This window comes from Podarcis pityusensis (assembly GCF_964106645.2).
Source record: "Podarcis pityusensis genome assembly, chromosome: 2".
Taxonomy (NCBI): domain Eukaryota; kingdom Metazoa; phylum Chordata; class Lepidosauria; order Squamata; family Lacertidae; genus Podarcis; species Podarcis pityusensis.
Genome location: NC_138029.1, coordinates 59,029,751 through 59,056,591, shown reverse-complemented (window position 1 = coordinate 59,056,591; position 26,841 = coordinate 59,029,751). Strand labels below are relative to the sequence as shown.

The window sequence follows — 26,841 nt, the reverse complement described above, 5'->3', positions numbered from 1 at the left end:
GGCTTCCAGACCTTGGTATGGCTCTTTTCCCCTCTAGGAATTTCCAATGTAAATCACTGTCAAGAATGACAGCATTAGCACAACAGAACACAGGGCATTTGTCTCCTTGCTGGCTTAAAACCCCACAGCCTTCATTTTCACTTTCAGAGAGGCATTTACGCTGTCCCATTATGAAGAGACCTTAAAGAGGGGGCAATTGCCCATTTTTGTTTGAGCAAGCATTAGGTCATCTGTGCTGTTTATTTGAGCAAATTGAAAAGAAAACACTAAGAGGAAGACAACCACTAAGGTCTGAGATTCCAAATGTTGCAGTGGAAGGATGTGGTATAACTGGTAAAAAAGAAGAAGAAGAAAGTTGCTGCTTTGTTCATGTACAGGTTCTGTAAGTCACATATTCTTACCTCATTCCCCACATGTCAACTCAACAGCTTTAAGGCCCTCCCCAGGTGTGTATACTGTAGGAATGGGGACACTGCAGAAAAAAGGGGAGTAGTTGCTAAGTTGCATGGCAGAGCCATCCCTCTCTAACGAGTAGCCAAATCCCTCTTGTAAGTAAGGTGTGGGATTTTCCAAGGCTTCTTTGGCATGGGGGTTTTGTGACTATTTTCAGATGGCACAAAATCAATCCAAATAATCTACTCATTTATTAGACACGGGCAGCTTTGTAAAGCCCTGAAGCACCTGCTCCTTATTCAACTGGTCCAGGGTAGTCACTCTGGAAAAAAAAGATTAGAGCGACTGTTCAAGGGCCAACTATGTAGCTACTTCATCTTTATGGGGGAAACGTGGTTTCAGACATCACAAAGTCCCCCTACAGCAGTTCTAACATCAGCTAACCAGGACCGACTTTGTAACATCTGAAAGAAAATTTCCGAAGAGTCTGAAACCCCTCCATAAATTCAGTTTTTATTTGAAGCCTGCTTTTGAACAAAACAGAAAACATATTTCCAGGGTCTCACACGTACAGAATGTTGAGGGTGCATGTTTTTGTCATAAAGTGAAACGTGCAAAGTGTTGTTTATAGCCAGAAGTCATAAACTCTGTGTTTGAAATCCGCCTTCCTCTTTTGAATGGGACTATCATCTAGCATATGACAGAAAGTGGAAAACACCTGGACAAGTGATTATGCCCCTGGGGTATTCAGAGAAGGAACAATACATGCATACATCCCCTGTCCCTCCTTCCTGTTTGCTGCCATAAAGACAGCCGTCAGTGTCACTATTTATATTCCACACTCCTGGTTCTCTCTGTTGCCTGCGCTAACTACAGTCGTTTATGGCAAGTGGCTATGCTACCCATTCTTAAAATGTGGTCACAACTGAGATACAACAGACTTGCAAGGTGGTAGCAACACTCTTGAAAAGTCACTCCTTATTTTGAAACTTAGCTTAGGAGATAAAAGCTGCCTTGATATGTTCCTATGGAAGTGGGACTCTTGTTTTTAGCCTATGAGAAAATGTAAGAAGTTGCAAACTGAAATGGCCACTTGACAGGAAATAATGGGCACTTTAGATGCACCTGCATTACTGACACAGGAAGCTGTGGTTTCCATCTCGACTCACTAATTTAGAATGATGTGCAGATGGCTGAGCAAGGATGGATGCAGGAAAGGGATAGAAGCACAGATGAACTCTGCTGGGTGGCACCCTATCCACAGCCAACAGAGAAGGGCCACGTCCTGCAGAACTGTGAGAGGTGCTCCTGTGTAGTTTGAGATGGTCAGGTCTACCAGCGGCAGACATTCTGGAGCTGGATAGGGACTCAGGTGGCCTCCCTAAGTGATGGGTTGAACACACTGAATGACTGCAGCAGGCAATAGCATGTGACTGGCTATCTGAGATCACCTGATTCCCAAGTGCAGGACACTTCCAGGCTGCGCTGCTGGTATCCCATATCAAACTTATTTCATCGTCTCAGACCACTGACCCTTGCAAGAGTGGATAAAAAGTACATCAGGATCTACTAGTACGTTGTAGGATGATTTGTAGTAAAATGGCATTTCTAATGCCCCTAAATAGGATATCCCCTCAAATACATTGAAATCTCTCTTTTGTAGTACCTTGGATATAGATTTATACTTGCATATAGAGATTATTCAAGTGTATGGTTCATTGAGAGCAATAGTTAACTGAGGCTACCTCTTAATCACCACTTTGCTTCTGGCTCTGGCCTCTGAGCCACAATTTTGCACCTAGTTCTGGTTGGTGGATCTTGGGGTTCTAGTTACAACAGTCAAAAGTAGATCCTGCAAACCTTAGGTCTACCCATGACTGGTGTAGGAAATCAGTGCCTGGTTTACAGAAGCCACTGCTTGAACCTTGGAAATCAGATAGGGCAGAACAAATGGGTTCAGTATAACCTTTGCCAAGAGTCAAGAGTTCTTCAGATGGTATTGTGAAATGCCAACAATGGCTTGATAGTGTGTGGCAGATGATTCAATTAGTTCAGAAAAGATGGTGGAATAATGAAGACTGAAGCACAACAACCCTAGGACTGGACACATTTCCTTACTCAAGAAAAATGCTTTTGGTTTATGCAAAAGCATTTTTCTCCCCCTTTGAAGCACTGTACAACACAGCTTCCATATGCAATCCCTTGGTCTCGGTATATCATTCAGAGTCCTCAGTCCAACGTGGAGTTAGGAACATTTAAGCCTTGATTTCAAAGGCTTTATGGGTGCCCACCTCTGTGCTGGGCTGTGTCCAGAGCCTTTGGCTACCTCCTCAGTGGGGTGAAAGAGCAGATCACATTAAACAAACTGCTTGCCTGCAAAGTATACTTGCCAAAAAAAAAAAGTGAATCCGTTTAGTCTGTCTTTAAATAGGCACCTCCGGCCCAGGCAACGTCAGGCTATCACTTTTCATCTTGACACAGCACCAAAATCAACCTTCAGCTCTAGAGCAGGACATTTACGACTACAGACTGTGGTTGTATATCAAAGTTGGTAAAAATAGATATTCCACCCAACATTTCTTTAAGGATTAAATAAACTTCAAATTCCATTTTTATGGCTTCCATTTTGGACGCGTTTAGATTCCTCATTGAAGTTTGGTTGTTTTCCAGTCGTGTCATTCATCCCCCAACCTTCCCCAAATCCTTATGGAAGGAGATGAGTGCACAAAAGTTTATTTCATAACTTTCCTCCACCAACAGCTGTTGCTGCTGTCACTGCTGGACAAGCTGTGCTTCAGGCAATTATTGACTTTACTGAAATATTTCCATCCTTTTTAGGGGGGAGGGGAGGAATTTCCTGCATGAAATCTGAAAACACCTTAATGCGCTTAAAATCCTCCTGAGCTCTTTCAACGCACTGATTTTCACAGATTAACAGTGGGCTTCAGAATTACATGTAACATCTTTTAAGTGCAGAAAGCCCCAGGATCTTTGATATTGATATCAAAGTTGACTTGAAAAGACACAGGAAAGAAAAAAGAAATGGCAAATGCAGAGGCAGGGATATTATTGGCCGAAGCCTGCTCAACAGCTAGTCAGTTGCTTTTGCAGTACATCATGTGCAAGAGCAGCCTTGAATTAATTTAAATAGGACCTTTTCCATTTGGGCTTCAGCGTTTAATAAGAAGCTAATAAGGATGCCAGAAGATGGGAGATTTGGGTTTGGAACTGTTCTCTGCCAGAATTCTTTTGCAGAATCTTGAACAAATACTTACTTAAGAGTTGTATTCTATCATAAAGTCTTAAACCGGGTTATCACAGCACCAAGCCATAAATATCTGATCTACAAGATATACCATAAAAAAGGAAAGACAAAAGCCTATTCAACACCATTAACTTCTCAGCACCAGACACTCACTTAGGTATGTTGTGCCAATATGTCCCAATGATAACACTTCTCAAAATCATGGGGTGTCTCACAGTCAGCCTCATCCATGAGGAGTCACAGGATGCCCAAGGAAAAAGCCAGATTCCCAGTGGAAATTTGTGCCCTTGTGGCAGCACACTTGTTGTGGCAATTACTTCCCTGAAGCTGCATGTACAGGCAGCCTGGACCGCATTATGGTTTCTATAAGAATGCATTCCTGGGGATGGTCAAATGTGCAATACATGGAGAACAATTTCAGAGTTTCAAGTGACCCTATATAACAGGTACATCCAACTTCCAAGAGACTGCGATCTACTGATCTACTCCCACTATTAAAAAAATGATGATGAGCCAAAGAAAGTTGTTGAGCTTTTTTGGGGGGGCATCGGGGTCCCGGGATTGACCAGGGACACCCCGCAATCGACCTGTTGGACATCCCTGCTATATAATGTATCACTGAAAGAAACTCTGAAAGCAGGGAGATAGAATGCAGTTCTGTCCAGTTTGGATTTATGAAAATCTTTGAAAACAGAATTTGGTGAGATGGGGGGACATTAACTTACCATAGTTGTCCTGTGACTTTGCAAAGCCATCAGAATAGGAAAGATCAGGAGGGTGGAAAGCATAGCAACAGCCCGGGAATTATTATCCCCCAACAGCATTCCATATAATGCAACCTGCAGTAGGCTTTTGGCAGCCAAAATCCACTCGAATTATCTGGAGTAACAGCACAATTCTAATCATGTCTAGTAACAAGCAAGTCCTACTGAATTCAATTGGGCTTAACCCAGGCAAGCAGGTTTTGGATTGCCACCTCAGGGAAAATCACACCCAAGGTAGATTTTCAGGTGCACATAAACCCTCTCATTAACCACTAACTCCTTTGAACCATTTCATGCTTGCAATCCGATTTCTGCTGGTGCAGTGGTTAAAGCTGGGACTGATCCTATTCCAACAGCAGCACAGCTAAGTTAATGCTGTTTCTGCCTTCTAGCTCAGAACCCAAGTGAGTCAAAGAAGAAATGAGACTCTCTCGGGCATATCAAACAGCCCTAAATCAGAAAGCAGTTTGTTGATACCGTAACAGCTATTGGACGATGCCACATGGTGACACTGGGCACTGGGCCTGACTCCTAACTCCCTCACAGGAAAAGTTAACCCCATAAAGCTACCCTATACAACTGGGATCATGTAAAGATTCCTCATTGAATCATAGGAGGCAGAACATGGCACTCTCTGAGGGGGGAAAACCAACTGAAGGTATCTCACAAACAGAAGAACATCAGGCTTACCTAACCACTGGTTCAGGGATTGTTTCTGTATTTGCTGGCACCTGAACACCTTTCTCCCACTCTTGCCTCCAGGGATCAGCAAGGATGTAGTACTCATCTGGGCTCAGTTGGTAAGAATCTGGGATTTTCATAGCTGTTATCAGATCGGTACGAAAAACCTGGAGAAGAAGATGAGAGTGGGACAGTGAGAGGCAGGACACATCCTTGGCACTCTACTTGGCCTTTGGGAGTAGAAATTCATGTCTACCACCTGGCTGTACCATGTATCTATGGGGGAAACCTCTTCAGGCCTTAGATAATTAAGGGAAGTTATTAGATACACAAAAGCAAATGTGGCTAATAAGTTAGCTCCTATATACATGCTGAGCTCTTACATCAGTACTGAATATTGTCAAAAGGAACCACTGTCAAGGAAACTTGGAACCAATTATTTGCAAGTTACTCTGAAGGAAGAGTTGGAAGTGCAAAACAAATAATTTTTGAAGGGAATGTCTCTGTATCCCAGGAGGACTTATGGGTACTTGCTTCACTAGGAATCCATTTGTCAGCACAGTCTCACTCATGGAGATAACTACTGGAATTAGTACTGCAGGGTAGCTTCACTGAACCCTACTTTCTGTTTGTTTTCTTGTCTCTGTAGTTTCTTGAAATTTCCCAGCAATTCACTCTAACCCACAAAGATTGACTGATTGAAACTGTTTTCTCTGATGAGTCATCTCCTTTAGCATATACATGCTGTGAACTGTTCCATGGAATTTTTTTTTAAGTCAAATAATAGCAGAGTTACTCCTCAAAAGATGCATACGCTTAGCTTGGACGCATAAAGGATTTTGACTTCTTGCTAACAGTAGTAGTAGTAATACTGGTGGTGCTAGTAGCAGCTGAAATATTGTAAATATGTATCATTATATTTTGTCACATAATTATTGTTATCACATTATTTTCCGATCTTCAACCCCAGACACCCCAAGTTCATTCATTTCCATTTCCACACAAAAAGTCTAAAAGGGGGTACCCAGTTGTTATTATCACTAAATGTCAAGAATAGTCTTCCTCCAGCCCAGTATGAAGACTTTATCTCAAAAAAAACCCTCCAACATCCATTATTAGAATAATAATCCATAATTACTTGTTGTAGATTCATTAACATATACCCAGCTCCATGTCTTTCTCAAGTGCCTTCATTTGCCTGCAATACGTCTTGAACTGCAATAATGCCTCTTGCTTGCACAGAACCCTGTGGCCTTTACACAGCTGGAATAGAGTCACTGTACGGAGGTGTGCTGCTTCCTTTGCTCTTCCCACTTTTGCCTCTGGCACTACCTACTGCTGCAGTGCAACCCAGAAGGTTGCCTAGGAGTGAATGTGCCCCACCCCTGTGCTCTCTAGGGAGTTCAGAGAGATGTTTTAACCTCATAAGGACCTTATTAAGAAGTCTGCGTTGATAGACAGTGACTTCCTCAGGGCCACCCAGAGGGCTTCTTGGCCAAGTGTGTCCCAGCCAGACTAATGCACAGTGACACACTTCTACAGTATAACAAAATGCTCTAAAATGGACACACAAGAGCGCAACTGAGTCAACAGTTGGGCCTATCCAATCCGCTCCCAATAACGGAAGAAGCTTGACAAGAAAGAAAGGCAAAGAGGGAAATATAGGTTTTGATATTACTGAAGAACGAGGAATGTCCTAACTAAGGTTGCCACACTGCTCATCAAATGGGTCTCCACGGGGGGAGGAAAAATATTCAGCTGAATGTCACCCAATCCTTTCCTCCTTGACACAAGGGAACAAAAAGCAGCAGTGAGATGCCAGAGGAAGAAATCTAAAAAGCTGGTGCCCATGTCCTCTATGGTGAGGTAGACAGCATTTCCGGTTCAAACTAATGGCACTGAGCCTGTGTCACTTACTGACAACTCTCATCCATTATTTTGGACACCTCTCAGGATACAGCATGAACTGGTCCAAACCAGAAGTTGTATCCCTTGATGATGTCCTGCCCCACAGTTTTTACAAGGCTTGGAATTTCGGTTTGTGTCCCGCTAAACTAGCATATCTGGGAATTCTAGTTCCCAGAGACAGCGGCAACATGGTCAACTGCAAACTTATGCATATAATCAAGGAAATACAGCGTGACTAGGAATGGTGGAAATGTTTACCCCAGAGTCTGTGGGGCAAGGTTCCTGTGATAAAAATGAACATGCCACCCAGACTGATCTCTGTCCTGAGGGGATTATCCATATTGTCTTGGTCCTGGGAAAATCCCCAAAATTATTTGATGCTCACACTATGTTCAGTTATCCTGTGGGTCCTGACAGAGGAGCAAAGTAATTAGACTTTGCGTGCCCTGTTGCTGGTCCAAAGACTAGTGGAAAGAGCATATATCTCTCCACTCCTACCACACCCACAATCGCTCAGAGGGCTCATCTACTCTGGCACCATATGGGGGGGAAGCTACCTTCAGTAGGTGGCACAAAGAGAATAGACACTTGGACATTTGGGAGTTGTACTGGAAACTGTTTGAAGGAAGCACACGCCCATCAGGTTCTGCCAGGACCTATTCTCCTGCCGCTTTTCTTCCTCCCACCACCCACTGCTTCCTTCTTTTAGTTTTGTTCTGGTTGTATTTACTTTAACTGCATAATACTGCACTGCAAATTGCTATGCTCCGTTGCTGATCTTTCTCTTTATTTTCATTGCCTTTATTCCTTGACTGTATCAAGGAAAATAAAAATAAAAATAAACAGAACTCTGAGCATGATTTGAAATTGGCATGTATCAAATGAAAAGTTACCCCACCTTACTTCTGTGTAAATCAGAGGACGAATAGGTGATCCAAGTTTCATATGGCACTCCACATTAATATGGAAGCCGCCGGTTGCTTGAGCAAAAGTCCAAACACTGTCCTTTTTCCAGACAATGGGTAAAATGCCTCAGAAACATTTAATTTAAAACTAATTTAGCAACTGAAATGACTCAGGTTTTCCACTGTGCTAGCCTTTCCTAGGGCATGTTGATGTTTTCTTTCTTGTAATTGAATGGCTGGTCCAGATAAATGCAGCAGTGCAACTGCAGTCAGCTGATTCTCATACATGTTACTCTTTTATATATTATTGCAGGCAGAGCAGCAAAAAAATAAATAAATAAAACCACCCTCCCACACCTGGTTCTTTAGAAAGCATTCTTTTCAAATCAGAGCCCAATTCAGCAACCATCAAGATGCTGGATTGTTAAACATAAGGATTAAAACACAGCAGCAACCCCACAAAACTAAAGGTTGCATTGCCTTGTTATCAGAAGTAAGCATGACTCCAAGCATGCTTCTTGACTCTCCACTGGGTTTATGCCAAAAGCAAACTGGAAAAGGACCAAGCTAATTGTAGCACTGTTAAGAAAAATGCCATTAATTAGTTTACAGCAGCCAAAGACCCCAACCATATAATCTACTAATGATCAGAAACACAAAAAACTGACCAGTTTAACTCTCATGGCACAATTTTTGTACAGCCTACAAAAGGCTAGCAGAAAGACATATCAGTTCTTGCTAGTTGTCTTTCAGCTGAGATGATTGTGTTTCACCCACATGTTAAGTAGAGTGTGGCACTTGAATGTTGGCACAGAACCAGGCAAATCTTTCTAGCCTGGGTAACTCAGGTCACCTTTTACTTTTTTAGACTATGCCTTGAGGAAGTTCATGAGAGATCATATACCACTTATAATAATTAGGGTGGTTCTTACAACCCTGGTGAGGACTCAGCTTGTATTTTTATTTATGAATACTACAAATCCATGGCACTCTAGTACATTACCAGTAAATACAGAGTAATCCCTCTGAAAGAAAGTGTCCCAGGTTTACATAAATACTCTGAGTAGAATTCAGTGTCATGCTGTTACAAGTGTCCCGCCTGTACAAGCATATCAGCCTGCCTGCCAAGACATCCCACTCTTCCCCTCCCCTGCTGTTCTGGAGGTTCAAGGGGCACATGGGGGGGGGGGACAGGTGAATCCCACCCTCTGTCTTTAAATTAAGGAGGTGCAGATGGTTGCTAGAAGTGGTGGAAGCTTCTTCGCTTTCTGACTTCTCCCATCTTAACTTTTCTGCATGACCTGATTGAGACAGAAGTGTGTACAAGCACCAGTGGAAATTTTGAAAGCCCACATTTTAGCGTGGTCCTGAAGGCAAACTTGTTCGTATATTTATCAGCCTTGGGAACCCCTTGTAAGTGGTGGGTTACAAGACCCCAACAACATGCATAAGGCATCCATAACATCTGCACCAGGTGTACTTGTGAACCAATAAAAGGTAAGTATTCATACCGCCCAATTTATTCAAACTTTATACTGTACAGTGGTACCTCGGGTTACATATGCTTCAGGTTACAGACTCCGCTAACCCAGAAATAGTGCTACAGGTTAAGAACTTTGCTTCAGGATAAGAACAGAAATTGTGCTCCGGCGGCGCGGCGGCAGCAGGAGGCCCCTTTAGCTAAAGTGGTGCTTCAGGTTAAGAACAGTTTCAGGTTAAGAACGGACCTCCGGAACGAATTAAGTACTTAACCCGAGGTACCACTGTACACTGTTTTCAAGCTAGAAGGCTCACAGGGAACTAGATGTATGTGTGTACTGTGGTGGTAAGCATGTGCATGGAGTCTACCTCCACCATGAGTAGGGGATTTCCTGGCTGGTATTTGTATGAATCAACACTGTATCTGTTGAGCTAATGAAAGGTCTTTGTCTCTTCTCCCAGAAGTGAGGCCTCTCAGCAAGCTGGAAAGAATGCTCCTAGTTCCGAGTAATAATACCTAGGAACATTCTGCAGCTGCTGGACACAATGGAAGTGCTCTTACCTGTCTACAAGCTTAAACCGTTTTTTTCTTTTACAGCAAACCTTGTTTTGAAGAAAGACCACTTCACACATTGCCTTTTTGTAGGTGACTCATGCAACTACACTTGTCACAAAGCTGTGATGTTCTGCAGCTCTTTGTTGACTGCAGATTTTATCTTCACTTCTGAAATGGCCCAGACTGAGAGGACTCCTGTTTGCTGCAAAATATACCTCCTTGAAATCATATCACCACCTTGACTTAAGATATAATATTATTATTAGCACTTATTCTTTTACAATAACTCAAAAGTAATTCAAAGTGGCTTACAAAATATACATGTATTTTATTGTTTCGTTTTCTCTTAGAAGAATGGGGGGTTATCATCTTGGGGGGGATAGAAAGGGGAAAGGTTATTCAGAGAAAGGGTGGGAATAGTAAACAAAATGGTAGCCATTGTCTTTCTTGACAATGTCTGCAGCCAAACCCAACCAGATTCTCAGTGACACATGAAACTGCAACACCAAGATCTATGCTGAGGCTTGCTCTCATGAGAATATTTCAACCCCCATCTCCTTCCTATTTTCCTTCTATAGATTCCCCTAATGTACACTGTGAGGGTAAAAGAAATAACATCCTAACAGCAACAAGAACAACAATTCCATCATGGCAAATAATGCTTTTCTGTCAAGAATTAGCCTTTGATTTAACTACAGCCGTCCCGCTTCTCAGGAAATAAAGGGTCATTTGTAAATGAAAATGGATAATTTTGCCTTCCTTCTGCTATATGTTATTATCTGAAATGATAATCTACAAAACTGGCAATAATACTCAAATACCACCAGCTCTAATCAGTCTCTCTCTAGCAAATTCTCTGATCTTACATGAGGACAGAGATGGATCAGGTGTTTTCTTCAGATGCCTTTTAATTTGTTTTGAGTGCTTATTCTCGACAAGCTAACTACTGCTCAGCGTGAACAGTAATAAATGATTCAAAGGCAGTTTTATACTTTCAACACAGAGCTAAAACGCTCCAGAAGTTACTTTGGAAACCAAATCTTTATAGGAAGGGGGAACATTTAACCCCAACAGAGATCTAATATTTAGGTCAGTTCGTTTAAGCCTTGAAGCTGCAGCTGATAACCCAATTAAAGCTAAAGTACAAAAACATAAGCAACCTTTTCTTCTAAAGTCAGGGCCCCCTCTTTCCACACCAGCAGCTCTTTCTGTCCACCACATTTGTTTGGAGAACATTTCCAACCCCATCTAAACAGAGCAAAGCTGGACTGCCCAGACGCAGTCGGGATGCATCTTCCAATAAAAACATAATTAACAGCCTACTCTTTTATAAGTCTGGGCTTGAGAAAGGTCAGCTTCCTTGAAGTCTCTATCTGCCAACATAACATAATTGTTAAAAAATGCCGCAGTAGCATTTGATTGCGCTGCTGGGTGTGGAAAAAAAAATTAAAATGAGATTAAGATAAATGCTAATTAAACACAAGGCAGGATTTGCAAAAGATGTCAGAATCCTTGCAGTTTTGCATATCTAGTTATCAGGCAATAAGACAGCTAATAAAAAAGGAAAGGAAGCCCAATGCTAATCTAGGACTTTTTTCTAAAACATAATGAACACTGTTGCCCTTTTAGAAACACATTCCATGTGTTTGCTGTTCTCTGTCACTATATCAGGCTAGAGGTGGTTTTAAGTTACTGAGTATTGCCAAGTGACTATCTCCTAAAGGGACAGAGCAAACAAGATAAAGCAAAGCCTCCACCAGATGCCTAGTCTGCTAAGCGCTGCATATCTATTAGGATTGGTGACCATGACAATCTGCCTGCCCATATATTGGATGTGGTTTAATGACAGCATTTTATGCCCATTTTAAACCTTGCTCTTTTTCTCTCCATCTCTGAAAAGCCTCCTTTAAATGCTTCAGGATTTTAAAGACCTAAAACAAAGAAACAAAAAACAGCATCGATATTGAAAGTAAAGGATGGCGAGAGGACCAGGGCTGCTTGAAGGAGACTACAAAGTATCACTGACAATAACCAACGCCCCCCGCCCCCCCCCCCGGCAAAAAAAAACCCAAGGAGAGGAAACAGATTTGCTAAAGAGATTGGGAATGTTGTCTCTGCTGTATTGAATTTCAATGGGCAGCATGACATGAAGAAAGATGGGGGTTGTTATTTATTAAATTTGTATACCATCCTTCATCTGAACATCCCAGGGTGGTTCACAATGGAAGGGTTGACCTCAGGGCAAAAGCACCAGAAATTCCCACTGTCCAAGAAACAAGCTGCTATCAATGTTAAAAAGTAGCTTGCCTCTTCTGCAATGGGAACTTGCACACTGAAAACAGGAGGCAAAGAGCTGGCCCTCTCGGTCCATTGTGGACATGTCTGGATTCCAGCCATAGTGACAACGGAGAGAGGCAGGGGTGGAAATGCAGACTGGAGACTCCTCAACATAAAGGGAGAAAAAGAAAACATCTGAAGACAAACATACAGAGTGAGAAGAGGAGAGAAATAAAGGCTACCGGTAAGTTCTCTAGAGCTCCCATGGGGAATGAAAGAACCAAACGGAATTGACCAAATAAAAGGCAGCTGGAGAGACAGGAAGAGTTTTGGAAGAGGACAGCCTGAAGAAGAGAAGAATCAGAGGGTGATGTGACTGATAGCGTCCGGAAGTAGCAGACAGACCAAGAAGAAAGAAGACACAGGAGAAGCTCTTAGCTTTGTCCAGAAAATAGGCATTTTGAAACCTTGGCAAGAGCAGCTTCTTCAGTAAGTGACACAGGCAAAAACAACTGTGGAACAGGGCAGGGATTTATCGCAGCAGCTTTAGCCAACAGCGTCAGTTTAAAAAGTTAACATTGGAAGCTCCCCATCAGTGCAAAACTGGTACAGAAAACAAGCAGCAAGCAGCAATGCTTGAGCAAAGCAATGTGACACGGTCTGGTCTACCTTTTTGTCTGCAACAGCAGCCAATCAGAGACCCCGAGGGAGACTTGGAAGCAAAGCCCACTCACCGCCCCCCGGATGAAAGTTCCCAGCATCCAATAATCAATAGATGGATGCCTCTGGCCATGGAGGTTCAATTTATAGCTATCATGCCTAAGAGGAATTGACATACTTATCCTCTATGAATCTGTTTATTCCCATTTTTAAAGCATGCTAACTGAGAATCACATGCTACAACTTAAACAATAGGAAGGAATGACATTTCAAGTATCCTATGGTTTAAGTTGTAGTGATACTTCAGCTCTGCCTCCCCCTGCGTCCAAGCAAGGGATTGCCTGCAGGAATCTGGAATGGCTTTTGCTTTGCTTGAATGCGTTGTTCCCTTGAGCTCTGCATCCTGCGCAAGTACGCTCTTGCTCTCTGCTCTCATGTTACATGGGACACTTTCAAACTTCACACTAAACCATGAGCTCGTGAGCATTTTGGTTTATTAAACAAAGATCTGATTGTTCAAACATGGTCGGTGTTACCTGCCTGTCAGAGAATATTATAGGCACTCTAGCCATGGTCCTGAAACCATCCCAGATAGTCCTGCTGATGCAAAGCTTGAGTTCCTAGCTCTGCCAAGCCCTTAACACCAGCATCCCACATAGCTTCAACTCTTCACTTGCCTAACCAACCCTAACCCATTTCTACCTACCATCGATAAAACACAGAATTTGCACCCAGTGTATTAAACTCAACATAAAACAGTGTATTCTCATGTGGATAGTTTAGGGCTTCATGTCAGGCTAAGTTATAGGTGTCTATGAACAGGGATATTAGTAAATCTGGGTATGCAATGGCTGGGACCTTTTTATCAATATATTCTGGTAAAATGGAAGTACTGGAGCACAAAAGAGGAAACAACAAAGAATCCTGTGGTACCTTAAAGACAAAGATTTTTTATGGAATACAGTCCACATTATCAGATGCATGAAGTGTTGTCCTGAGTTACAGGTATCTATCTATCTGTACGCTTGGTTGGAGGCTGCTGGTGGTTAGGAATTGTAAACAGCAAGGTCAGAGGGAAATTGTTTTTCCCCCCCTCATTTCGGTTTTTGCTGCAAGAAACTAACACAGCTAACCCCTCTGGAAATTGTTACAAGAGAGAAACACTGTCTTGTTCTTGATGTGGTAGAAGGAAATTGGAAATGGAAGCCAGAAATCCATACAACCAGTACTATGTTTTCACTTGCAGGCATGACTGCAGAGGTGTGCACTACAAAAATGAAAATTTCTCAACAGAACTAAATGGCAAGCTGTTGGGCACTATATAATGCATTAGCGCTTGGGGACTGATACTGTTTGCAGAGTCCATGCAAAAGAAAGAAAGAAAGAAAGAAAGAAAGAAAGAAAGAGAAAGAAAGAAAGAAAGCCACAGATGGGAATCTTCAATGGCGTGAATCACCCAAATAGTTTTAATAGGGGATCAGGAGATAAAAGCTAACTCCATCTAATCTGGCTGTCTATCTGCTTATATTGTCCCATCCAAGCAGCGTCTGAACTCCCACCCAATGAACCCCTACAAAGGGGAAGATCTCATTCACAGACCAAATGTCAGCAGAGTTAAGCGTGCCTCCGTAATCTGTTATTGTTGCAGCAAAGTGCTTTTCCTCCTCGCCCTCCCCACCATCTGGAGGCCTTTTCGGCAGAGGGTGGGCTAACGGAAGGTCATGAATGAAGAGCAGTTCGCTTAATTGACAGTCAGCTACCTGACAGTTTGCTGCTTTCATTGCAGTCCCCCTCCCTCTTCACTCACTCACTCTTTCTCTCTCTCCCTCCCTCCCTCCCCACCCCCAACCTCTATGCCGCAGGCACACAGGCAGTGAAGATCAAGCATTAAAGATCAAGCATTAAAAATCAATCACTTTGGGGTTCTTTTGTAGCAGCAGGTGGACACACCTTCTCCCTGACATGCGCCTGGATGAGAAAGGAATCTTGTTTTGCAAGCAAGCTCATTACCATAAAAATGAAATGTGGTGGTGGTTGGTTGGTTGGTGTTTTTGTTTGTTTGTTTGATTGATTGATTGATTGATTGACTGACTGACTGATTTCCAGCAGCTACCTGGCTCCACTTATTTAGTTCATTCTATGTCACCAGGATGGCTTTAATTGGGGTCATGGCTTCTCTGTATTTGAACACATGTTCTCACCTGCTGCAGCCTCTGGCAGCATCATCTTTGCTGAGAGGCTTACATATACTGAGCTGTGTGTGAGGCTTTGGCTACCTGGTGAGCCAGGACTGAATGGAAAACACGCAACAGTCGCAGGGTATCAAAGCTCAAGAGAGCTTGTAGAATCCAGAATGGATGTTTGGGACAAATATCTTACCTGAACATCCACACAGGTTGCAAACTTCTGCTTTTTCCATCACTAAATTACCCTTTCCTAGAATCCCCTACTCCCAAGCTGTCTCTTCTGGCTTTTCATATCAGGACCGAGACAGCAGATTAGTTCTAATATTATGCCAAATGACTGCATCTATTTCCTTGAAAATGGAAAGGCATGCACAGCCTTGATTTGTAATATTGCTACCTCACTTGTTTAGTGCCCCTCTGAAGAGATAAGCTTCCCACATTCAAAGACAAGGAAGTGTGCCACCACTCTAGTGATGATGATGATACTTCTTCTGATGTGGAGCTGGAAATGCACAAAAATATGAATGTTCAAACTAGGGCCCTTTAGAAGTGATGGAAGGCTGCAGAAAAGGCCTAAAAGAAACCACAGAAGTGGTCTGGAAAGCTACCAACAGCTAATATACTCAGACTGTAATCTGAACATTTCCCCCCTTTTGTTTCAAATTATCTAGGATTAGCGTTTGGGAAAAGACTCAATCATTCCACTCAATTCCGAATTATTTATAGAAGCTAAATAAAGAATAAATTGAGCAATGGTGAACTGAAGACCTGGTGGTGGAGGGAAAGTTGCATACTGGAAAACGAGCAATTTTCTCTCAATAGGACTGTTTATTATTTTCTTCCTTCTGCAGAAATTGACAAATTATCTTTAAAGTTCTGCTGCTTAGCAACACCAGTTCCACTGATCTGCTTGGAAGATGTTAATTGCTTCTCCAAACAATGAGAAACGTTTAAAGGGATACACCTCTAATTTCATAGAATGATAAACTGGTCAGGAATATGATAGGTTAATCAGCTTTATGGCTCTAGTTTATTTGGCCTTTCCGTAGCCACTGGGCAAAAGACAATCAGGACACCCCCAAGTAGAAATTAGTTGCTCAGGTGGGCCTTCTCTATGTAACAAATTTCTGGAGAAGAAAGCAGAGTATGGAAGTTATGGAAGATGAAAGGTAATAGCATTTGAAGCCATGACTGCTTCTGCCATTTGGGCAAAGAGATCAGCTTCAGATGTTGGCACCATGAGGGGAAAGGATGGAACAGAAGAGGGCAGGAATTAAGTGTCTGGATAGTGCCACGAACACCTTTGGAAATTTTGCCCCAACGAGAGTTGGGCTGCATTATTTTGGCTTTGCTTGAGGCAGTTCTGGCACTCCTTTTTTTCAGAAGCTTTACTCTCTACCATCAGGGATATGAGCAGTTCTTCTTTGCACAGAGTCCAGTCCAACAATTAAGGCAAAAGTGGACTGTACTCAGCTGAAGTACATTTTTAAAGTTGCTACTGTGCCTATTGAGCATTTTCCTGTACTGTGCTATATAGAATCAGGTGATAACCAACTCTGGAAAGCAGCTTGTCAAGATGTTTGTATTATTATTTTTCAGAAATGAGCTCTATTTTGACCTTGAATAAGTGTCAACTAAAGGACTGGCTTTTCTAGATAGAATCCAGAAGGAACCTACAACTAATTAGAAACACCATTTCCCCCCCTTGGTATCCACTCTTGAGAAGAGAGCATTTCAGAGCTCATTATCTGACCGAACTCTCACCAGTTTCCTTAAGAAATGCCTTTACTGAGCTGCATTTCCAAGCGACACCCACTGCAGTATTGGATGGCTGCTATAACATACTCAGACAGACTTTGTATTTGTGGTCAACCTCAGGTAAAATACATCACTCATTATCTGTTAGACTGCCCCTCATATAGAGATCCAAGAGATCACTTTCTGAAACCCTTGTTCACACAAGCAAGCAGGCACACCCCAGCAGAAAGGATTTGGTTTCTTCTGAAGGAAAATAATAGCTTCGTAACACAGAGAGTGGCCATCTACGCACTGGCTGCAAAAGCATCAGGAAAATCACTATAAATTGTTGTGGTGATTCGGAGGTTCAATCTGAAATCAAGCTGGATTTCAGTTTGCTGGTGTCTCTGGAAACTTCTCTCTTACATCATGGGTGTTGGCAAGCTGGATTTTTAAAAGGCAAAATAACAGTTTTAGCTGTCAGAGATGCACAAAGCCTTAGTTATACTATGGATTTTTATATTGTGGATGTATGTTCTGTATTATTTTTATTAATACTATTGCCTAATAAAAGTTTGTCATGGCTTTTGGCTAGAAAAATAAACTTATGAACTGGAAACATGTCAACTAAACCATATGGTTCCTTTGCTAACGGAGAATGAAAATGAACAACGGGTATGGATGAGGGATGTAGTTAGAGGACACACAGCACAGCACCCTCCCATTCTGGAAACAAAATTTTGGTTCTTTACAATTCTTCGAAAATGCTTATACATTGACAACATTTAAAATTTGGACCAAATGGGTGAGACACTTGGCATCGGGAATGGCCCCAGTTATCCTACTGCAGCGCCATTTCTTGTTCAAATATAATAGCAGATCATTTAATATATAGCCTCATCAGTTATACACTCTATTGGACTTCTATGAAAAACATTATCTACAACCAATATTAAGACACACTTGGCTCTTGGGTTGCCAACTGAGGTCTTTTCTGTTAGGTTCATAGGCAAAAAAGGGGGACGCCACTATGTAATTAATCCAATTTAGCCAAGTAAATAAAGATGCAAACGTGCCTGTAAAGGGCTTGGTCTCTTTATCATGTGAAATATTGATTTGATGCCTCTTTTGGTTCCACTCAAGAGTCAGAGACTCTGGTGAGAACTTAACTGGAACACCACTAGAGGAGCAGAAATGGAATGGGCAGGGGTCTAAACCACCTTTTTGTCAGCACAAATGAGAGCATTCTAATTAAATAGACCGTCATTCCTCTTTATTTAGCTCTGCTGATTTTTATACACAAAGGAGGCGGCAGACTTAAACAAAGGGATCATTTTGTATTTGTTAGCACTGGCATGGTCATATGTAGTAAAATTCTGAAAGACCCTTGATCAGCTTAGAATAGGATAGGCCACTCTCAACTTACATGGGGGTTACGTTCTGGGGACAGCGTGTAAAGCCAATACACACTGGGTTCAATGGCAGGTGAGATTGCCAAAGTCTTTTTCCATGGACACCCACCCCCTTTCTTTCCCCCTCCCCCTAACTGTCAAGCACATCAAGCTGAATGTGCACAAGTTATATGTGTGTTAAGTTGAGAGTTACCTGTATGGCAAATTGCCCTCCTGGGAGAAATTTCCTATAAATAAAGTATCCAAGGGGACAAAGAAGTACAAAGGAAAAATTCCTTGCTGAACAGTATGATTTCATTTCATTTCCAAACTAGGAGACGCGTGGCCAGAAACTAAGGTCTGGATAGTGTGAACATGTTCTGGTCTGAGGTATTAGTCTTAACAGAAAACAGTTTTGGTTAGAAAAAAAACTGAGAAAAGAGAGCATAGGAAGCAATGCTATTATCTTTTTTATTTATCTGACAAGCCTGTGAACGCACATATAAATTTAAGTTTGATAGACTAATTGTTCACACAACACTGTATTGTATTACTTTTCTTTCCCTGCTTGTGAAGATGCTGTATTTTATTTATGTTTCCCCTGATTTTCTTATTTATGTATATTTTCTCCTGGTGTCAATAATCAGGGAGTTCCAATGTGCGGATTCTGCTAATAGTAAACTCAGTTGGTGACAGCTGCCAAGATAGCAGCTGAAACCTGTTTGATGCAGTGGAAGTTCCCATTAGTGCAATGAGAAGGGAGTGTATATTTTGCCAATTCACCCTCAATCCTGCAGCCTCCTTGCACTACCACTCCCAAAGGCAGACGGAACTGTCAGCGAGAGGAGGAATAAGCTCAAACCACTTCCCTTCTGTGTTTTGCTGCCACTGGATCAATAAGCCTTTTGTCTTTGAGGGGATTCCATTGGATATAACCCTTTGACCTTATATTCTACTGAAAGGAACTGGACTTAAGTTAGTCCATGTGTTTTATCCACTGGTTTCAATGGGACTTTGGCACCACCAACTTTAATTGGATTAGGGCCATTGTACTGACTGATGGGTGAATTGCCAACTGGTTGCTCTAATAAAGCCTATGGTGTACCAGGGGAGCCAACTTGGGCCCCAGGTTATGAGTGCCCAGCGTATGACATCACACCCGCCCCGCCCCCCAGCCTTCGAACCTGACTTCTGGTACCACCGGAAGTCAGGTTCTAAAACCTCAGAAGGCCTTAGAAAGCATCTCTGAGGCCTCAGAGATGCTGTCCGAGGCCTTGCACGACCTCAGAAGTTGTGTGGGGGCCCTGTGGTGTGGCTGCTGAGCACCCACAACAAAATTTGGGTAGGTGCTCAGGCACCCAGAGCACCCCATACTTGGCGCCCCTGTGGTGCCATTCATCAGCTCTGTGTCATCCATTCAGAACTCTTCTTGCCTCACACAGTTTGTGAATGGAGAATTCATTCACCCAGAGAAAAGTTCCCGCTCCCAAAGAACCTACAGCAAACATCTATAACTTCCAAAGCCAGTAAGAAACCCTGCATTAGGAAGTGCTGCAGGTGCTGGACTGGCAATCTGTCCTTCTGAGTTATTGGTTCTGCATCGGCTACTGCTTTAACATGATAAATACTGTCATTAAAAATCAGCTCAATGGAAATATATGTCATTTCCACTCCTCTGAGCTCCCGAGACTGGCAGAGGCTGAATCAAATCACCACAAGTGTGTTTCAACATGCTATTTGCAAAGGTTCTTATTTATTGCCTACTTAGGAAAGTGGGTTGGTATTCTTTTTAAACACTTCTGAAGAATTAAAAGCCTTGAATCAATAGGAAGCAATAGCCCCATACATTAGCCACAGCCATAACAAAAGATAACCCAACCAGCATGACTCTTTACTTCTCGGAGCTCAAACAACCAATCACAGGTTTCGGTTCAAGGCCGAGGAAATACTTTGATTGTGTGAACCTGAGATCACAAGAATAATCATAAACAAATATCATAAAGGCTGCCGTCTAGCTTTTCATAAGCAACTTATAGAGTCATAGAGTTGGAAGCCATCCTATGGCTATACCTGCCCGAATATGAAGTGCTCTTTTAAAAAAAAAGTTCAACTAGATGTTATATTATTTTTAAGAGACATAGAAAATGCAATCTAGAATATTAAAATCCAGTGAGGTTAGCCCCTAATGGACTGTGCTCTGGAATTACCAAGCAAGAGTAAGTCAACTGGGCACTAACTTCATGAATGGTTTGAAGGCTGGCAGAATCTAAAAGAAACTGTATAATCAATCAATGCAGAACCAATCAGCCACTTCTCAAAGTATCATTATTTCTAGCCAATCCATGACACTGCCATATTCTGAAATGAGACTCTAAGCCCTGATCCAAAACAAACTTACTTGAAAGTTCTACTGAAACAGTGAGATTTACTTTCCAAGCAACTATGTTTAGGATAAGTGATCATTTTCATTTTAGACATCTTAAGTAAACTGAAGGAAGTCTTGCTTAGAACCGCTTTTAATTAGCAGATCAGACAGTTTTGCATAAATTTGCTTAATTTGAATACTTTATCAGCTGTAGACTTTGCCCATAAAGGAACAATCTGACACTGATGCAGGCTGTGTAGTTCTCACACTGAGAAGGCTCATTAATGTGTTGGAACAATTGTTTATGCTCAGTTCATGCTATTGCATGAGTATTAAAATGAGCCTAAGGCTATGATTTGCAGAATCTTTAGCATAGATTACGTATACTGAAGCCACTGAGATTACTCCAAAGTAACTGACCAAAGCATAACACTCCAATCTGAAACATCTGTTCTGACTAATCTGCCCTGAAGGCCAGTATAACACTCCTTCAGTATAAACATAATGTTATGGGTGGAATTCAATGTCAAGCTGAGGCGATCAGTCTGTCTGCACAAAATTTTCAGCTGGCCAGACAGAACAATTGCTCCTCCCCCTGTATGCTGTTCTGGGGATTCTCCCAGTGTTCCCCAGAGCCAAATTTAGAAGGGGACTGTGGGTGGGGGGAACTCCATGGCACAAGTGGAATTCCTTATGCAGGATCTTTAGGTGAATCACACTTTATGGGTTTTTTAGTTCCATGGGTGTTGTGGTCAGTATATTCTGTACTAAACCAAACAGTTTACAGGCAAGGACCAATTCACACACGTTTAGAATGTGCACAACTGTGCACGCACGCATCACGGCAACCCAGAGGTGGCCAGGAAAGGGAGTGGAATGGGGCTTAATAGGGCAGAGCGGGCTTATGCATGCTCCACTGTCATGCACAATAACCCAGAACACAACCACGCACAAATCGGGCATAGCCTGTATTTAAGTAGTGAGCACATCTCAGGATCAAGCTGCAACCAAGTGTGTTCACTGGCCCTAAAAAGGTAAAGGTAAAGGACCCCTGACAGTTAAGTCCAGTCACGGACGACTCTGGGGTTGTGGTGCTCATCTCGCTTTAGTGGCCGAGGAAGCTGACGTTTGTCCACAGACAGTTTTTCCGGGTCATGTGGCCAGAATGACTAAGCCGCTTCTGGTGAAACCAGAGCAGCGCGCAGAAACACCGTTTACCTTCCTGCAGAAGCGGTACCTATTTATCTACTTGCACTTTGACGTGCTTTCGAACTGCTAGGTTGGCAGGAGCAGGGACCAAGCAACGGGAGCTCACCCCATCGTGGGGATTTGAACCACCAATCTTCCGATCAGCAAGCCCTAGGCTCAATGGTTTAGACCACAGTGCCACCCGCGTCCCTGAAAATGATCAGCCTCTACTCACTGGCCCGACAGGACTACAATTTACAGTCCTCAAACTTTGAGTGGAGGCAGATCATTTTCAGGCCTACTTGCATTTATACTTTGGGGAAAACTACCATTCTGCAAGGCATTCCCTTATGGATGCATGTGGTGGAAAGGAAGAGGGGTGCAAATGGAATCCATGAATTGATGTTACACATGAAGCACTGTAGCTCAATAGCAGAGCATCTGCTCTGTATGAAGAAGTTTCCTGGTTCAATCCCCAGGATCTTCAAATAGGGCTCTGAAGATTCCCCACCACCACTACCACTGCTGTCTGGTTTCCAACTGACAGTCAGCTGACCAACAGGACCAAACAAGTAGGAACTCTTCAAGCAATAAAATTGCTTTAAATACAGGGAAGTCAAATCAATTAAGCAGTTTAAGCATATTTGTGGCTAGCAGTCTACAGTAAGTACATGCCTACCACGAGAAGTGCCTATATGCTCTGCAAAGTGCTGAAACAAGCGGGACATCACCACCATAAACAGACTTCCACTGGAGCCTAATCTAGAGGAAGATAATTTTAGAAGCCATTTTCTTGCTGCATTGAAGACTCAACTTTATTACCCCAGTGACGCGTACAAACAAGAGAAACCTGAAGATGATAATGGTCAGCAGTTTTGTCAGACCCCTGTGCAACTGTTGAAATTCTCCATCTCCCATAATGTGCTGCTTTTCACTGGCTTGGCACAAAACCACTTCTGCTTCATATCTAACCACTTCACTTTATTCTCTTCCCATCAGCCTCTTCACTTGCTTTCCTATTAATTTTTCTATATCCGTTTCAAGGCTGTTTTATTCACCTACAAAAGCTCTAGCCAATCTCACTAGAATTCAACTGGCACTTTAAACCCTCCACCAACAGCCAATGCTTTTAAAAGCAGCTGCAGATTGGCAAATCTGGGGCTGCTAGACACCTAGCTTGCTTTAAGCGTCCCTGGAAAACACCAGAGTTCCTTCCTCTTTGGTTAACTTTTCTGTGTTTGTGTGAAATCTGCTTCTGGCTGAGATCTAAAGCTTTTGATTCTGTTTTGGACTTTAAAACTAAAACAAAGAATAAAACTGCTTTTAACTAGAAGATAAGGCCATTTTTCATAAACATGCTTAATTTGAATTGCAATGCTTTGTTTTGCTCAAAGTTCAGGACCTTTTTGGCAAGAAATGGGAATGTGAGTTCCAAGACCAGCATGGGCAGCTAGATAGGGACTTGGAGCCATGGGAATGAATTGGCTTTTATCTTAATGCTTTCACTTAAGCTTGGATGTGGGACTGGAACCTAGATTAGGCACTGAGGGCTACAATCCTACACGTCTTTATGTGGGATCAGGTCCCATATAGCTCAACAGGACATACTTCTGAGTATAGGATTGTGTTGTTCTCATTAGTGTGTGTTTGAGAACTGGCCCCATTGTGAATAATTGTTCTGAATCTTATGTATTAGAAAGTGATGTTTTCAACCCTTTTTCTGAAAGCAGCAAGTATTGGCAATTTCAGAAGAGGTATACAAAAGGCTTATGCAGAATTTAATTCACATTCCAAGCCTCTGGACATCTTGGTCAAAACCACTGATGCACTTCTGTGAAAATATAAAAACCTTTTTTGGTTGCAAGTTAGCCTTCACTCCTTCCCAATATAATTAGTTCTGTGGGTTAATAGTGAGTTGTGTAAAAGTATCTCCTTCCATCTGTTTTAAAACCTGTGTGTTTAAGTAAGCATTTCCTCATTCACTTTTGGTATAGAGCAGTACTATGCAGATATAGTACTACCATCCATCTCTCCCTTTTGCTGTCTAAGGCCCCTGGTCCATGTTCCTGGTCAATTTATTCTGCTTTATTTTCCAAAGTCTACTAAATCCTTTCCATAAGACAGCAACCAAAAATGGTGCTCAATATTCAAAAGGCAGGCAGAATATAATTGTAAATGAGGCATTATATATTCTTTATTATTGGTTCTTTGAATGGCTACATTAAGTTGATAGTTTCAGGGGACAATTTCTGGCAGCTCTCAGCTAATATGGATCCCAAACACAGCAAGGTCAGATCTGAACCAGAAACTCAGGGAACAATGGGAAGGTGATGACAGAGGTCTTGCAGGATTGGAAAAGGGCAAAAGAGGTTGTCACACTTAAGATCACTTAACCACGTACTGTACAGTCTTTGTTTTTAGTACAGTGGTACCTCGGGTTAAGAACTTACCGTATTTTTCGTTCTATAGGGCGCACCGGCCCATAGGACGCACCTCGTTTTTTGGGGGGGGGGGGAATGAATAAAAAAAATTATTCCCCCCCCCCGCCGCGGCTGCCGCCCCAAGCCTCGCTTGCTTCGGGCTGCAGGCTACCGCCCCAAGCCTCGCGCGCTCGGCGGGACCTCCTGCCGGGCGCGCAAGGCTTGCAGACACTCGCCCGAAGCACGGGGAGCCCTCCGGAGGGCTCCCCGTGCTTCGGGCGACAAGCTGCCGCCCCAAGCCTCGCGCGCTCGGCGGGACCTCCTGCCGGGCGCGCAAGGCTTGCAGACACTCGCCCGAAGCACGGGGAGCCCTCCGGAGGGCTCCCCGTGCTTCGGGCGACAAGCTGCCGCCCGAAGCCTCGCGCGCTCGGCGGGACCTCCTGCCGGGCGCGCAAGGCTTGCAGACACTCCCCCGAAGCACGGGGAGCCCTCCGGAGGGCTCCCCGTGCTTCGGGCGACAGGCTGCTGCCCCAAGCCTCGCGCGCTCGGCGGGACCTCCTGCCGGGCGCGCAAGGCTTGCGGACACTCGCCGGGGCTGCAGGCTGCTGCCTGCAAGCCTTGTGAGCCCGCGGGAACTCCCACCGGGCTTGCAAGGCTTGCGGATAGCTTCCTGAAGCCTGGAGAGCGAGAGGGGTCGGTGAGCACCGATGCCTCTCGCTCTCCAGGCTTCAGCGAAAGCCTGCATTCGCTCCATAGGACGCACACACATTTCCCCTTCATTTTTGGAGGGGAAAAAGTGCGTCCTATGGAGCGAAAAATACGGTAATTCGATCTGGAGGTCTGTTCTTAACCTGAAACTGTTCTTAACCTGAGGTGCCACTTTAACTAATGGGGCCTCCCGCCGCCACATGATTTCTGTTCTCATCCTGAAGCAAAGTTCTTAATCCGAGGTACTATTTCTGGATTGGCAGAGTCTGTAACCTGAAGCGTTTGTAACCCGAGGTACCACTGTATCTGGGTAACCTGTGCTGCGGCAGCCAAAAGAAGGATATTCCCCAATTCCTTTGGTTGTACTTCTTTACATACATATTCCCTTGGTATATGTCACTAGCCAGCCCCTGAATAAGAGGAACAGACACAGGTGAACAGTGAAAAGCCTTGCAATTCCATCCATACTACGATTTCACTATGCTTTATCACCACTTAAATACATCTTCAGGCTGTCAAAAGGAATATATATATTGTCTTGCCAAAAGAGAGCCATTATGGCACATGTTTGTAAACCACATTGCTAACGCATATGCAGGCAGAAGCCTATATTGTGTTAGGACTCTATAGTCTCACCATCTCCACAGATACATGGCAGCTACCTTGACTGTTTGGAACGGGCCTCAGGCTTGTTGCTGGGTGTCCTGATAATGCTGCATAATGACCTCAGTGTTGACAAAAGGCTTGGTGTGTTTTTTTCCTCTGCAAAGAAGCTCGTTTTTCCAGTTGCACTGCAAATGCACATAGCTAATCCCTTGTCACACAGCCTTTCATAATAAGCACCACTCTTGATTTAGCTAATGACTATGTTGCACTAATGCCTTTGATTCCTTATCTTTCCTGCCTATGCTTCTATCTAGAGGAAACAAGAAGGGCATCTCAGCTCAAAGATGGAACTAGAACACAGCCTCAAGAGGGACAGTCCTAGGGTCGTTCATCTTGGATCTTGCGCCTTCCAGAATCCAGGGCTGCTTTTTAGTGTGCCAGAGATGGCATCTTAGCTCATTTGGAGAGTCAATGTGGCAGAGTGGCTAAAAGACTGAGCTATGAATCAGCAGGTCCCAGAGTATTACATCTGCCGTTAATGTCTAGATTTAGGCAAGTCATTGGTTGCTTCACAGCCTCAACACCCACATCTACAGCACGGGGCTGATAATACACACCCACCTTGCAGGATTGTTGTAAGAGTTTCATTGTAATGGCTTGGATCACAACAGAGTTCACGATCATGGGGCTTTCATGCCTCAGCTTTTCTCTGATGTCCCCTGAAAATACGCTCCTGGGGACTGTGAAACCTTTGGGGATGATTTGGGACGGGTGGGTGCAGTCAAAAACTGCCATCTCCCTGGTGTGAATGGAGGAGCAACTTGGGATCCAAGTCACTGCTTGAAAGTGCTGTCTAATTCTAAGTACTTTTTTTAAAAAAAATCTAAAATTTAGAAATAAATATTTAATAATGCTTACACTACAGTGAAGATTCACCAGTGCTATGACAGGGAATGTTTTTTAGATCCCACAAGGCCATTTTATTCAAGCCTGTCTATATGCTTTTGATTCCTTTCTATCTCAGTAACCGCACATACAGGTGTAGCCACAATAAATAAATAAATGTGTTAAAAGCACCCGTTATATCTTCTTTCCTGTTCACCATCAACAGCCAGTTCTTCCCACATGGCAACAAAATTCATGTTTTCAGTCTACAGTAATGTGTGCTCTCAGTCTGCGCAAAGGCATAATTCCTGAAACGTGGTATCTTGGAAAGGAATGGTATTTGCTAGAGCAATGGAGAATGACACCTCAGGCAACCAAAGAGAACAGTTTTCCAACCCTGAGTTGTCATTTGAAAGGGCCAGGCTGTTTCTCCTTCAGCTTGTGATGAGTGATTCACCTCATCTCCG

The 26,841-nt window shown here is 43.1% G+C and overlaps 1 protein-coding gene across 1 annotated transcript in view; it reads right to left on the bottom strand.

Annotated features, from left to right (window-relative positions):
• JADE2 (jade family PHD finger 2) overlaps window positions 1-26,841 on the bottom strand; it is a 141,056-nt gene that overhangs the window by 90,917 nt on the left and 23,298 nt on the right. The window contains exon 4 of the mRNA XM_080996280.1: window positions 5,113-5,270. Within this exon, the coding sequence (XP_080852406.1) occupies window positions 5,113-5,270 (158 nt within the window). The remainder of the gene's footprint in view (window positions 1-5,112; window positions 5,271-26,841) is intronic.